We start from the raw sequence: 15,822 nt of genomic DNA on the forward strand, positions 1-15,822 counted from the left end.
ACATCTGTGGATTAGTATTAGGGATTAATTTGCCCTCTGAGTTGCTCAAGAAAGGCCTATTTGTTTGTACATTTCTGTATTCAAGAACTTCTTCACATCACAACTTAATTAATCGAGTGATTAAAATCATACTCATCTATGTACCCGTAGATCAAGTAACTGAAGTGCAAATCATTGAGTAAAGTACCCCCGTAAAGCAATCTGGACCTCCATGTTTTTAGTACCAACAATAGCAGAGAAGATCATCAAATTCATTTTTATGTCCTGCTATTACAGTAACTATGAGACTGATAATAGTTTATACAATAAAGTAGTTATTCTCAAAAGCTTGGCACATTGCTGTTTCCTGAGCCTGAGTGTTTCTGCAGTTGTGCAGTATATCAATAATGTGGTAAATGTGGTTTGTATGTAAAGAGGGTGGGGTCTGGTTGATGTTTATATAATACTTTATACCTATGCTAATTGAAATTATGCATGTTGGTTCCCAGTTGTTTTTAAAAATTGCCAAACAAGCATTCTGATAATGTAATTGAAATGCTTTGTTTGGGTTGATATTCATTGCTCATCTGATCAGAGCTTATGTACAATGTTAGTCAATGCATTACTCAGTGCCCGCATCTGCTTCCCCATGGACACTTATGCTTAACATAGGACTACACACACATACACACACAGGCAGTGGCTCTTTAATATTTATGGTCTGCAGCATTGCTTATCATTATAAATATTTATTGTGATTTACTCTTTTGTCTGGGTCCTTTTCTCTCTCACTCTTGCTTTCTGTCTCTTCCTTACCCTGGAGACTTTAGACACCAGCAGCTGCTCGTATCAGTGGAATCACTCTCATTTTCTCTCCTTGGGTTTCAGAGAATTTGCCTTCTTTAATTTCTTATATATTGCATGCCTTCAGTTATTGTTGTTTTCCCCCTTTCTCTGTTTTACCATTAGATTGCTAATGGTTTTCAGGTGTTGCATTCATTCAGTCTGTGGTTCCCAGTCTGTTTCAGCTTCAGCTAAAATATATCAGATGCAACATTCTTCTTGGGTTAGTGTCTTCTGTGTCTTCCACCAATGCCATGCTGTGTGTTTTATGGGCTGTGTGCAGATGCTGTATGTTTGAGGGCTAAGGCACAATGATAAATGCTTCTAGCAAAAGGTTATAAATTACTGAGTGGAGGATGTTTAGCTACCGCCGCTATTTAGACAGGCTGTTATAGGGTAATACTCACAACAGTAATTATAATTCATTGTTGTAATAAAAGGGGTGAGTCCCAGCTCTCTCCTGCACGTTGTAGCTCACACAGCGTCACTGTTAATAATGGGGCGCTTATCATGGGTGTTCTGACATTGTGAGACGGGATGTGAATGGATGTGCAGGGCAGAGGACCAACAAGCGGAAGCCGAGAGAAGTGAAAAGCCTGAACTTTCCCAGAGTCAGTTCACCATCATTTCTCTAGAGAAGTGCGATTGCCAAATTAGATGAAAAGGGAGTTGGGGAGTGTAGTGAAACTAAAGGACTGGTCTCCAGCGGTTCATTTATTTGGTCATCTGTGAATCCATCCATTTCAGACAATACTGATAAAAAAAAAAAAGAAATGCACTTAACCACTGTGTTGCAACATTAAAAAAAAATACACTGAATGGTCAAAAGATTTTCTACGATTAAAGCTAAAACAACTAAGGCTGCAATTAATGATTATTTTCCCTATCAATTAATCTGTGTGTTGTAAAAAAGGTAGGTGAGCAACATTCAGCCTACACCTTTTTCAGACTGCAGAAGTCTTTATGTTGTGTATTGTTTTCAACTGTGGTTCTTGAGTAATTGCCTTTTTGTCTGTATTATTGATTGCAGAAAATGATGATAAAAAATAAGTAAATAATAACAATCTGCAGATTATTTTCTCAGTTAATCAATGAATCATTTGGTCCATAAAATGTGTGAAAAATGAAGATGAGGTCTGACCAGCAGTTCAAAACCCAAAGATATTCCGTGTACATTGATATAAAACACTGAAAAGCAGAAAATCACAATTGAGAAGCAAGAACCAAGACATTTTAGTGTCCACGGTCTGCGATTGTGTCATGTATTGACCTCAGCTCTGCTCCCTCTGAATATAGATACCATTTACAGCCTCACATGCGTTCTTTGTCCTCTCCCTTGTATTCAGCGTGTCTCTGTAGTATCCTCTTTATCATTCTCTACATTCTCCCTTTGCTTGTGCTAATCTCATTCCTTCATCATTGAGGACGGAGACAGAGAGAGATAGAGAAGAGAGGGGGAGGAGCAAGGCCTGTCGGCAACGTGAAGCTGCCAGCCACAGAGAGCTCTGCATTAAGCCTTTTCACTGGCAGCTCATACTGTCTCTAGCTTCTGTCCATAATACAGCCCTGTCTCCCCCCATCTCTCCTTCTTATTCCAGAGGTAACAGCTGTTTTTTTTCAAGTGGTTCACATGTGGTTGGAATCATTATATATTGGCTGTGTATGCATGCAAACAGTATAATTTATCTTGCAAGCTGTCACAGTATGGTGTGAAGACATCCGCTCCCCTTTATCAGACTCTTCTTTTACAAAGTATACAGTGTTAAAGTTGTATCTCTCTCTGTCTGTGTCTCACTGTTATCTGTGTGGTCAGGAGATAATAGAAACAGGCTGTTCAATCCTGTCGGCAGGCAGCAGTCGCTGTGAGCACCCCCACCTGCTCGTTAATGTTTTACAGAAATAAAGCAGTCGTAAACGTACGCTCGCCATCGCCATTATGCTAAAGTGTCCGCAGTAAAAACACACACAGCTCCCATCAACCCCCGCAGGTGCACTAGGTCACAGCTGGGGGACTGGCGAGAGATGCAGTTGGTCCTCGTTTGATCCTAGTGGGTGAGGGAGTTTCTCGTCTTTGCCAAAGAGGTTTGAGTTTTGCATCGTTTCACACATACGTTCATGTGTCTGGTATGAATATTAAGCAGAATATATACATTCACTCAGAGGTTTAGTCACAGGAATGTTGAGTGAGTAACTGTTCATGTATGTGAAATACTGCTTTAGTCTTGTTCCGTAGTATTGATCCAAGATACAAGCAGGCTCTGCACAGTCCCATGGCAGTTCCTGTTCATAGAAACAGAGACCAAGAAGGTTACTGAGAAGACGGGGAAGGCCAACACTATAAATAAAAGTTAAAATCATGCTTTCATTCACTTCTTCCTTTCAGTCATACCTTTAGTTGTATTGTGACCGGACATTTCATACATTTGACTTGTCCTGTTTTAGCTAAAGTTTAGAGTGCATTTTTGCATCGAACAAGGACTGTGGATTTGGTTGCCCATCTATTACATTGAAATCGTGTTAGGAAGGGTCCTCTTTGCGGCCAGTATGGACAAGAGGAACAATTACAGCGGCCAACAGCTGTATTAATGTACATACAGACAGACGTGTGGTTTCATTGCTATTGCACATGTTTTACCGATGATTATGGAGCGGACATGATTTGAAGAAAGTGATTTACTCGAGTGCTGTAAATTGTGATGTGCAGTCTGATAGGACATGCATATCTCACCCTAAATTTGCATTTGATTACCATGGTGCCTATGAGTGCAGCGGAAGCCCCAAACTTCCACCCTGATTCACAGGCACTTAATTTTGCCGAGATGATGTACCGCTTAAATATGCAGAAGTATACAGCATAATGTGTCAAGAACAAGTTTCTGCTTTATGCGTCTCACACCCACATACAGTACAGTACAATATGCTAAGTGTTAACACGAAGTGGTGCTCATTTAAAAATAAGTGTACTTCTCTGTGTCCCACTTGTGTGGCGTTTGTGAAGATTGATCCATGATCCTGTCACAGATACAGAAAATGTGAGAAAGTGAGACGCAGAGCTTTTAAAGGAGCTCCGCATGAGTGGAGCTAACGAGAGCTGAGGAACCAAAGCTGAGGAAGATAACCTGACAACTGTGTCTTTATCATTGTCTCTCCCACAATGATTGTCAGAAACTGGACATCTTCACTGTGGTGGTGGTGGTGTGTGTGCATGTGAGGGTATATGTTTGTTATCTATTCTTTGTGGTTGTGTTTAGGTGTGCAACACTGAGACAGAAGAGGTTGTCTGTGTTTGGACTGGGGGTCATCTCTATTTTGACAGCAGGCTTTGACAGCCAGTAATTGGTTTCCTTTTCCATGCCTCTCAAAGCTCCTGCAGAAAAAGCAATTTTAGGAGCCAATCAATTCAAATTTCAGCTCACTCAAGATAGAAAAGCCGGTGCAGCTTTAACCTCCCTCACTGTCCATGAGATAGCTGGGCTGATAATCTGCTCATGTACCCCCTCCAACCCAACTCCAGCATGCACACATACACACACAGACACACACATACTACCCCTGTCTTTCTGTTGCCCATGAGGGGAAGCTCTCATTTCCGCTTTCTCTTGAAAGCAATTGAGTGTGATAATAAGAGTTTATACTGTAAATGGTTGGGGTGCATATTTTACTCCAAGACTGAATGAACCTGGAAACACCGTGCATCTCTATCCATGTGTATCCTCTTCACATGCACACAAACATATGTGCTCACACACACACACACACACTATACTTTGCATTTAAAAACACTTGGTACACCCATCCAGTCATCACACACATACTGTCACACTTGCATTAACAGGCTTGCAGACACACAAATGAGTGCACCTGGTACACAGGTACACCCACACACACACACACACACACACACACACACACACACACACACACACACACACACACACACACACACACACACACACACACACACACACACACAGTGTTGTGTTTGCCTGCTGGCTTCGCCTCTCTGAAGGGAAGAAACACATCATTTAACCAAACTGGTCAACTGAGAACTAATTTCTCTTTTGTAGTTACTGCCTGAGGACCCTAGGGTTTGCAGAGTTTATATTGGCAATCAGCAGCACACTGACTCTTTGTGCAGAAACTCCTTAACAACTTAGTTTGGATTTTGATCAGAACGCTGACTCTGATACCTCAGTGCCCTGCTCCTTAGCACAGGGGAGATTTTCATCACTGCAGTCTAGGCCCTGTATTCATCTACAACACATACTGCCATCGCATCACCTCTGGGCATCTTGGCAGTAAGAGAACAGGTAATCAACTAAAAAGGATTTTGTAACCTCTTAGTCAATGGCAAGCATTTACACAAATGCGCATTCTCCATCCTTCTTTCAGTTTTATAGCAGTTATTTTGGAGAGACCCTAAAAAGAGATGTTTTATGAATCCATCAGCATTACTTTTGGCATGAAAACTATTTATCCCAGTGAACCAACGCTGCACTTTATATGCTTGTTGTAATTGTCAGGGAGGTTATTAGGCTCATTAGTTAGGCACATTGCCCAGCTTTATTTCCATGTCATTTCTTTCCTCATTAAATCTTACTCTCACTCTCTCCCTGTGCACCCCACCTCGCCAACTTTTCCATCACCTCCAATTCCCCAACCAAAAAAAGTTTAAGCTACCATGGCAATGAGGGGCAAATGCATAATACCCTGGTGTCGAGGATTTGGGCCCATGGTGTTAAGTTACAGCAAATCCCTGCACAAACCAATCTCTACCATCCATCTGCTGCGGGCCTTCTGCGTCTGAAGTTAAAAGTCTTTCGCAGGCAGTTGGCAAAGTGACTGGGCTGTACTGTCATGGTGATTGTTTGGTGGGAGACAGGGAGCGGGTCGGTGAATGATTTGGGGGGGGGGGCGACAGTCTCTGTCTGTCTCTCTTCTCTTCCACTCTGTCTGTCTGTCGTCATGGCGAGAGGGGCTCGGCCGCAGAAGCAGAGGCTGTATTAGCTCCCAGGCTGAGCCCGTCTCCTGTCACCACCTCGATAGCTGTCACGCTAACACCCCCACCGCTATCATTGGAGCACTTATGGGCCTGTCACTCACCTGGGAGAGAGGGAGCAAAGGAGGGAGGGAGGCACAGAGGGGGAAGAGTGTGCTAAGGGAGATATGTAGAGGAGAGGGGAGACAGCAGAGATGGAGGCGGAGCTCAGGATGGAGGGAGGAAAGCGAGGTAAAGACAGAAAGAAGAAGGGAAAGATAAAGGAAGAGGTGGAGGGATGGGTAGGAATGCAAAACGAGAGAGGGAGAGAAGCAGTTGAGTGTCATTAAATGATGAGGTCACCGAGACACAACACATGAAAACTCGGAGGTTAATATAAGAGCCTGACTGGAGTCCCAAACACCTCACATGTGTTTAGCGTCCCTCTCTACTTGTTCAGCAGGATGGGCTTCAGTGCACTTGACAACAAAGGGAGGGCTATTTGGACATTAAAAAGAAACATCGATTCGCCACCCAGGACGATGCGGTGGAAGCTCTCTGTGAAATTACGGGCTTGAGCTAAACAGCATGGTGTAATTTTTAGAAGAAGGAGGAAAAACACATTTATAGCTGCAGCCGTTGTTCCATCTGTGAGAGGCATCGATGATGGGCACTCACATACACACAGACACACACGCACACACGTAACATAAATGCACTCCATTTAAAAAGCACAGATTTTTCCTGACATTATTCAAATGTAAACACATACATCCACATTCACCGTTCAGCATTACCTAACACACATTTTGGCCCATTTGCTGGTGTATACACATTCACATCAGACTCATATCATTCAACAAATACGAACACACTCCCTCTCTCACAAACTTTTAAGTGTGTAATGCAAAAGAGCATGTGCCTAACCCAAACACACATGCACGCACAGTCCTACATTATGAGGTCGGTATAGCGGCATCACTGAATCACAGTGACCAGCATCGTGCTTGACAGAGCAGGCTGCAGACACGTTCGAGTTTGGCCCTTCAACTGACTGCAGAGCCACTGAAGTGAAACTCTATTACAACAGCCTCTCCAGCCACGATCCATCAGAGCCGACACAGCACCCTGTGCATATGCGTCAGTGCATGTGTGCACGTACACATGCGCGTACTTACAAAGACAGTTAATGTGGCGTTTCATAAAGTACAAGGTTCCTGAAAGTGTTGCTCTTTATGTTGCATTTCTTTGACACCCCTTTTATCTGCGAAACACATGACAGCAGTTGTTGCTTGATGGGTCATGTGCATGAGGTATCAGTTCTGCCATCAGATGTAATCCAATCAACACCACTGAGTGAAGCGTGGCGTGCATGTTTTAACATAAAGTCATACAGTCATCACAGCAGCGGAAATGTGGGAAACTTTTTATGCAGCCATTTGGCCCCATTGTTTCATTAAAAACACTTGTTCCTCACACAAGCACGTGCACACACAGGAACAAATGTATGCTGAGGAATGATACAATAACATTATCCATACTCTGCTTTAATGAACACCTCACTGTCAGGAATTTCTGGTTGTCACAAAATCACAATTTGATTTCACTGATCGCGTCTCCGCACTCTGTACCCGACACACTGTGCTTGTGGTAACTAACAGTACACCATGAACTTCCCTCCGCTCAGCTTTCACAATAGCTTTTGAAAAAGGCAGCGACACATAATCACACATAAAACATAAAACTCGATTAAAAGGAAGTTGTTCTTTATACATGAAAATACATTTGCAAATGAATCCTGAAAGAGCAGGGGGTATTTAACATGTGAAACAAAACCCAAACAAACAAAGAAACAACAATAAAACAAAATCAGGTGGAGAATCAAAACTGATGAACAACAGAAACTGAATGTACTATAAAACTTTACAAGGAGGTAAACATGATTTTAAAAGTAAACTTTTTTTCTGTCTTTTCTGTCCAGGCTACAGACGGAGATGCTGGCACATTCGGGAATGTGCGTTACTACTTCAGTGACGAGCCAGACCAGTAAGATGCAGCTACACACTCAAACAGTCCCCATAATCCCGTAAAAGTTTCATTTATTTGGCCACTTATGAACAATTGTACGGCCCTGCCTCTGCCACAAAGCTTCACCAGAGACAGCTGAGCTATAATGATGTCTGGCACTTTTATGTCTGCTTTTACAGAATCACACACAATCATTCATTCATCAGCTTCAGTAGTAGTGGCTTCCTACTATTGTTGTTTCTCTGTTACCTTTACTGAGCATCATGTTTGTCTGTTTTTGTTCTGTTTATTCTGTCATCTGTTGCATTTGTGTTATTATTTGTTATGTGTTATTAAAGTTATTTTCTATGTCAGCGTTATGCTGCAAACATGAGAAAAACATCTAGAATGAAAACATTTTCTTTTCTTTTTCAATATACTTTCGTGTTACATGTTTTTATTATTACAACATACAAACCTATTCAAACAAGGAGCTTTTCTAACTATAAGAACAAATCACCAAGTGCGACTGTTTTTATCTTCAGTTAGTTTGGAAAACACAATCGTGTGATGAATTGTAACGTGCGTTTTACTAAGTCTCTAAGAAGCCATTAACTATTCAGTACGTCTCATTGCCAGATAAAAAATAGTACAAAAAAACTCAACAGTAGAACAAATACAGATTAGATAGCAGCCCCCCCCTCACACACATGCACACTTTTTTATCTGATATCTGTACAATAACTGCAATGTCTTCGAAACACGTTAGTATGGTATGATGGCAGTAACATAAAAGCAATGTCATAAAAGTTACCTGCCTCTAGTTTTACCTGTTTGTCTCTTGCAGGTTTTCATTGGACGAAGAGACAGGCTGGGTCATTCTGCGGGCCAGTCTGGACTATGAGTTGATGCGGCGCTTCACGCTGACCGTGCTGGCGAGGGACGGCGGCGGGGAGGAGACGACGGGGAGGATCCGTGTCAATGTGTTGGATGTCAACGACAATGCGCCTCTCTTCCAGAAGGAGGTGTACGTGGGCTCGCTGAGAGAGAACGAACAGGCTGTCCAGCCGGTGGCTCGAGTCAGGGTGAGACGTGTTTAAAACGCGCACGTATGGAGTTTTAAAACAGACATATGAGGCCAAGAGTAGCACAGTAATACTGTCCTGCTTATAGCTGTCGTAAAATACCCTATAAGCATACACCTGTGACCATCTCTGGTTTTAAATATTAATACGCTAAACCAAAATCAACACAATGGTATTGTAGTGTTGCTTAGCAACAATTGTTTGGCTGCAATGATGAATGAATGAACTACGTTGCCAGACCAAAAGATGTTCATTTATTATTGATTTAAAATTCAATTATTCCTGTAACACTTACTAAATTATAAAATTAAGATTGTCAGCGGTGAGTCACCGTGGATTGGGGTGCGGTTCATTTTAAAGATGCACATATAAGTAGATAAAGCAAACCATGCACTCGCACAAAGATACCTGTAATAGAGGAGGATGTCATCCTGACACCAATACCACCAGCCATCAGACTCACAAGCCTTTGCCTTCGCTGCCCTCCTCCACTCTCTTCCTTGTTTCCTCTGTGTTACTATAATCATGCAGTTATGTGTTTGTGTGCACTGTATCCAAGAAGAACAGGTCGGCCTGTTGTGTTGGCCATCAGTCACTGCCACACAAAAGGCAGAGGTACGCAGGCACAATGGTAACTAATGGCTCAGCGTTTCCTTTGATTGCGCCCAGGAGAGAAAGACTATTACGTCCCTTGTGGCAGTGGGTGCAGCAGTGGCTTACCCTGCCACAGTGCACTGTGGTGGCTTGCCTTTACGTCGTGGGAGTTGAGCTGATGACTGGGCTCAACGCTTGGCTCACTGTGTTTGATTAGTCTGAGCTAACCTTAAACGCTGCTGATATTAATACGCCGCCCGAGAGGAACGGGGAAGCCAGTCGCACAATTTTGTGTGTCAGCGATTTGCCCTGAAACCTACTGTACACATACACACAACCACACACACACACACACACACACACACACAACTCCGGAAAACAAGCAGAGAAGGAGGAAAGAGGAAAAAGACTGAAATAGATAGAGGGAGAGGATGTGTTGAGAGACAAAGCAAAGAGGAGCTTTTCTGCTGTTTGCTTCTTTCTTTTTCCAAAAGATGCCTGGGAGGTGTGTGCCTCCTACTGCAGTGCTCACGCTTTCTAACAGCTAAACCTTTTTTTTTTTTATGTTCTCTACACTTCTTATTCCCATACTTCTTTTACCACTCATCTTTTTGATTTGCTGCCCCCAACTTCTCTTACATTGGAGTGGTAGACGACCTAATATGTAACTGTTTGTTGTAATTTGATACAGGAAGACAGTCTGGAAGAGAAAAGTCACAGCTTAGGAAGTTGTGGGGGAAGAAAGGTATTGCTTAGTCAACACTTTGGCATTAAATCAAAGAGTAGAGATATGCGTGTTAAGAAGAGATACAAGTGAGTGTTTTTGACAACCTGTCCAGCCTCTAATGATGCTAGTGAGGCCCAGTAGACTCTCCTCACAGCCGGAGGACTCGTGTTTAAGTTCCTGCCAACTGGAGAATAATGAGGGGGTGTCATCATTGTTGTTGATGTTGTTGTGGATTAGCCCTGCAAAGTTTGGTTTCATCTGTCCCCTGCCTGATTGGCTTGTCTTGGCTCGGTTGGTGTTCATCCAGTATTGACGCCTGCACCACTAATAACCAGAATCAGCTTTAATCTGTCCAATAACATGCCATCGCTGACTGACAGCTTCCTGGCTGCACACATATGCACAGACTCACACGTACCCAACGTACAGATATAAATATGAGCACTGTCTACTGCAGCATCTGTCCTGTCTATCTTCTTGTCTCACTCAAAACTCAAAACTTCTCTCTGTGGACTTTTGACTTTCACTGAGGCACTCACATCTCTCCACTCTCCCACCCCTCTCTGCCCCCCCCCCCACAGGCTACAGATGAGGATTCCCCTCCCAACAACTTCCTGACATACACAATCACTTCAGCCTCGGCCTTGCCCAATTACTTCAGCATCATCATGGTCGAGGGCTACGCAGGTACGCCCACCTTGAAGCCACAGTCTATAATATGTTTGAGTGTACCAGTTACAATATGGGCAGGGATGTTGTGGATTTTCAGACTAGCTAAACTCACATTTAAGTTTATGCTTGTGTCTCTTTTGGTTGTTGTCTGCCATTTTACCCACAGCCTTACTAAGCTATGATGTTGCTGCAGGTCCCAAATGAAATTCATTTAGCACAAATCCTTCTCTCCTCCCTGTACTCTCTGTCCGCTTCCATCAGTGATCAGTGTGACCAGGCCACTGGACTATGAGCAAGTTCCCAATGGGATGATATACTTGAAAGTGATGGCCAAAGACGGGGGAAACCCAGCCCTCAACAGCACCGTCCCAGTCACAGTGGAGGTGATTGTAAGTACAAAACTGCAAAACGCACACACTCTCACTGCCTGTCTCTCTGCCTCTTCCAAACATGGCGACTGTCAGCAACTGCAGACCCAGAGCAGGTTTTTATAGAATCTGCTGTTCACTTTCCACCTACCTATGGACGTTACCCAGATATGAACATTAGAAGTCTTCATTCATATTCAAGTGAGAGAGCATTTCCTACAAGCTGGTGCTTTGTAAGGTAGAAACACCTCCTCCAGGCTGTGGTCAAAAGTACAGCCCAGCTCAATAACAAATACTTGTCTTCTGTTCTCATTAGAAATGACAACATCTGGTGTGTTAGTTGGAAGGTTTAAAGACATAAAATGCCTATTGTGCAGTTTGAACACGGAAGGTGTTTATATTTTCTCACAGATGAAAAGGTGTATGAGCTTTTGTTCTTACTGTCATTGATTAAAATTCATATCGATTGTACAGTATCACCAATGGGAAGACAAGCTTTACCTGTTCAAACTTTCCCAGTGTTGTCTTTGCTCATATTAATGGAAATCTACTAGCAGTTGTTATTTGATGTTTAATGTCACTGACATGGGTCAGAGGATTGGTTCATGTTCTCCGAAACAAAAACACTTTCAGACCTCAGCCAGTCCAATGTCACTCCAGTTCAGTCCAGCTCACTGAGGTCAGGCCAGTGAGGCCAAATCCAAAAGCCAGCAGAGCATGTAACCGTTTTTCATTTATCCTCATTTTTGAACATTTTGAGCCAATCATTTAGCATTATAGACACATGCGCAACCATACTTTTACGGATACATGGTTTGTTACATGATTTGGTATTATCAGTATGCCTGTCTTCAATATTTCATCATACACAGTCATGAGAATAAATTTTTTTCCAAATCAATACAATTAGCTGGTTGAGAAAGTGCATCTGGTACATTGAGACTCCTCTCTGGCTTTAATGAACCACATGCACTGATCGAAAAAATCTATGTAACATGAAATGTTATGAATAAATGTTAATGCATCCAACAGAATTAAAATGGGCAATAAAAACGAATAAGATCAAAATAATTAGAGCAGAGCAGCTAACTTGGAACTAATACTCAAGATGGAAACTGACCACTTTCTACCTGTTCACCTCCATCTTGGTGTGTAATGGTCTTCTTCATGTACACTGGTATCTTTTACAGTTTTCTGTTGTCCATCTATTTTGAATCTAGAAGTCTTGTAAACATTGTAAGCAAGGCTGCTGTTCGCTATAAGGTTTTTGTGTTCAGTCAGTGCCCTCCTTCCCTCCTTTTGTGACAGTGTGTTTGTTTTTTGGTTCCAGAAAGGTGCTTAAATAGTTAAAAAGAGTTAGATGGCTCTTTTCCTCTTAGCAGAGAATCTTTCTAATTCCCACTTTTTTAATATATCTTCAAGCATGGTGTTTTTTTTCCTCAGAAGGTATTTAATGACTCTCTTGGTGCTGCGGCAGACACACCTTGTGACAAATTCCTCACAGTCTCCCCACGTTCAGAGGCACAATCTCCAAACTTTTACAGAAATCTTTTCATTGAAGTTCACCTCAGATGTGACTCTGAAAAATCTGTGGGCCCGAGGAAGTTATGGAGCAGTTTTATCATGTGTGCTGAATGAAGACTAAGCTGCCATGTATTTATCTAAATGTTGACCCAGTGTGTGACACGTGTCAGCCGGCTCATGATGGGTTGTTAAATGTGTCTTCAACTTCACTTACATATTAGATTTCAGTATTTCCTCACTATCTGAATTATTCTGAGTGCCTTTTGATCCATGTCTGACTACAGCTTTGTTTGCAGTTTTATCACAGTCTGTGCAGCTATCTCAGCTTCCAGTTCGGTTGCTTTTGTCAGTCTTATCGCTAAATGTCTCATTTTAAGGCACTGGAGAAAGTCATAGCCTTCTCCTCGCACACACGCTGGATCAGAGATGTTTTAATATATTAAAAAATGTGATACTCTTCACACGGTTCTGGGTCCTAATTCTGCAAGATATTGCTGCTGTTTTTGTTGCATGTTTGGCTACTACCTGATTACATTCAATTGGACTTTACTAACTGTTATGTGTCACGTCTCTTTTCTCATGTATAAAAGACGTGATGTCATGCACTGGCAGTCTCCTGTTACATGGTTTAATTTGTTACGTACCATTTTCCATGGTTTTGACCGTATTTAATAGCCTTTGATCCGTTCCTGAATACAGATCTGTATGGAGGAGACCGTGTGGCTTTTGTCCGATAATTTAGTTAAAGGTAGTGAGGAGATCGTGTCTGCTGACCTGTTCTGTTTGTAGTCACAATTGTGTCCAAATTCTCATTTGATCCAAAGTATGATGCATGTCGACAGGTTCATAGCAAGTTATATCGAAGTTTTATATGCTTATAAATGTTTTTTTCCCGCTTTGCATACAACAAGGAATTGAGAATACCTTTTCAAACATTTTCAACCAAACCTTTTTTTGCTGTCCTACAATACTGCATGCAGTTATCTATCTTATACCTATCCCTATTAACAATAACATATCTCGCTACAATGTGTTGGGCCACTTTTGCCACCTCTGTCAGACTTATTTGGGGCTGTGATTTTAAGGCAGTAGAAGACGTCTTGCCCACACACTCACTCACAGTAGATCCAAAATGATTTATTGTATATACAGTGGAAGTTGAAAACAATAATAGCATCATTTCTATAAGGTATGGTATTTTTGTGTTGCATAGTGAGAATCTTACTCTGCATTTTCGAGAAGGTCCTGATGGAATTCATCCAAAGCATTTGTAATGTAAATTTGGTGTACACACTGTACTGCTGACTATTCTGTATAACAGAATATGTCAGGTGTTATCTTTTAAATCTTTTTGTTCTGTATTTTTTGTTACATTTTAAATAGTAAACATGAATGCTGATCTTTGCTAAGATACTACAAATACAGCAGTAGAAATATAATGAGCAACCAGAACTCATAAACAGTATCCCTACTGGCTCTTAAGCTCATTTCCCCTGATGGACATCCATTATACAAGTAACTTTTCGTCATAAAAGAAGAAATGACAGAGTAGAATGGATGAATCCCGCTGGAATATTCTTGGATATGCATTAACAGTAAGCATATTTATACACATCCTACACGACGGTAAAAGAATGAAGGAATCTGTGCTGAAATGCAAAAACCAACAGGGAGAGATTTTCACTATTCTGTATGTCTCTCTGTCTCACTCTCTCTGTCCTCCACAGTGTTGTGACTCACACCACAGGGGTTTATCAGTAGCTGGCAGCATCACACACATACAATGCTTTGCACCAGTGTAACAGAGCCCAGATAGATAATGGTGCCAGTGACTGTTGTTAAAGTGTTAACATTTCTCAGCAGCTCACTCCGTGGGGAGCCTCTCTGCGAATAGCCACACAACTGGATGTGTTGTCTTATTTAATGAGTGGGAGGCTGTGAGAAATAGAAATGCTCTGGGAAAGTCTGACTGAGTGGATGCTGTTCCATGCTTTAGTCATTCATTCCTGTCAAATTACAGGTCTTGATTACCCTTTATTTTAGGTAATGCCATTATAATAATGTTTGGAACGATTTTCTTACCCGTTATTGCACATGTATCTTCTTTTTAATATCTACCTCCGCTTTTGGATTATTCCACTTCTTGTCCAGGTCCAGCTGTTCCTCCCTCCTGCAGTCCTAAAGTAATGAATGCAATTAACTACAATGCACTGCCTGGTTAGGAGAGTTTGGCTTATTGCATTTACTTTATACATCAGGTATAAGATGGTACCTGATTAGATGAAGGAAACAGAAGCCAGCACAGCTAAAACACACTGTGGTCCATGGAGATTTCAGTTTAATCAGCTGGCTAGCCATCATCTAAGGGATACTACTACTGTTTTACTATTAAAAACATTTTGTCTCCTTAGAGTCTTAATTCGCCAATATGTTAATCTCAGTGCTAATGTGTGATGACAGCTTCAAGCTCTTTTTAGTTCTTTCTTTTTTAAGCACCATTTGCATTTTATCATTGTTTCGCACATTGATTTGAGCTGTTGTTGATGTTCATACCACCTCCAGGATGAAAATGACAACCCACCCGAGTTCAGCAAGCAGTCCTACATCGTCAAAATCCCAGAGAACATTATTGCTGGTGAGTCACTTTATACATTTGGGGTTACATTTTGGTTTCTAGAATGCATTTTCTGGTCTGCACACAGCCAACACTGCACTTAAACACTCCAAACAGCTCAAACACTGCATGTAGCACATACAGTCACCAGTTGAATTACCTTGCTATTAGCATATTCAACAAATAGCTCTGCTTTCTTGGGGGTATGTTTTTTATGTTTTGCTTTATTTCCTCTGGTCTCAACTGTCTTATTTGTTTTGATTTTGCATAATGTTTCAGAATGCTTGATATTGACTATGCAAGGCAAAATCACTGGCTGCTGTATTTATTCTCATGCATGCATTCAGAAGACTCTTTTATCCCAGACAATAGATTAGTTTCCAGTCGCTAGAGGGAAATGAGATGTTTGACCGCCCCTTTCTCTCTCTGGG

The 15,822-nt window shown here is 41.8% G+C and overlaps 1 protein-coding gene across 2 annotated transcripts in view; it reads left to right on the forward strand.

Moving 5' to 3' along the window:
* cdh23 (cadherin-related 23) overlaps positions 1-15,822 on the forward strand; it is a 140,576-nt gene that overhangs the window by 79,197 nt on the left and 45,557 nt on the right. For both annotated transcript variants that reach the window (XM_070916006.1, XM_070916005.1), the window contains 5 exons: positions 7,782-7,846; positions 8,655-8,892; positions 10,795-10,900; positions 11,147-11,274; positions 15,340-15,412. In XM_070916006.1, the coding sequence (XP_070772107.1) occupies positions 7,782-7,846; positions 8,655-8,892; positions 10,795-10,900; positions 11,147-11,274; positions 15,340-15,412 (610 nt within the window). The remainder of the gene's footprint in view (positions 1-7,781; positions 7,847-8,654; positions 8,893-10,794; positions 10,901-11,146; positions 11,275-15,339; positions 15,413-15,822) is intronic.

Source organism: Enoplosus armatus, chromosome 12 (genome assembly GCF_043641665.1).
Source record: "Enoplosus armatus isolate fEnoArm2 chromosome 12, fEnoArm2.hap1, whole genome shotgun sequence".
Classification (NCBI taxonomy): Eukaryota; Metazoa; Chordata; class Actinopteri; order Centrarchiformes; family Enoplosidae; genus Enoplosus; species Enoplosus armatus.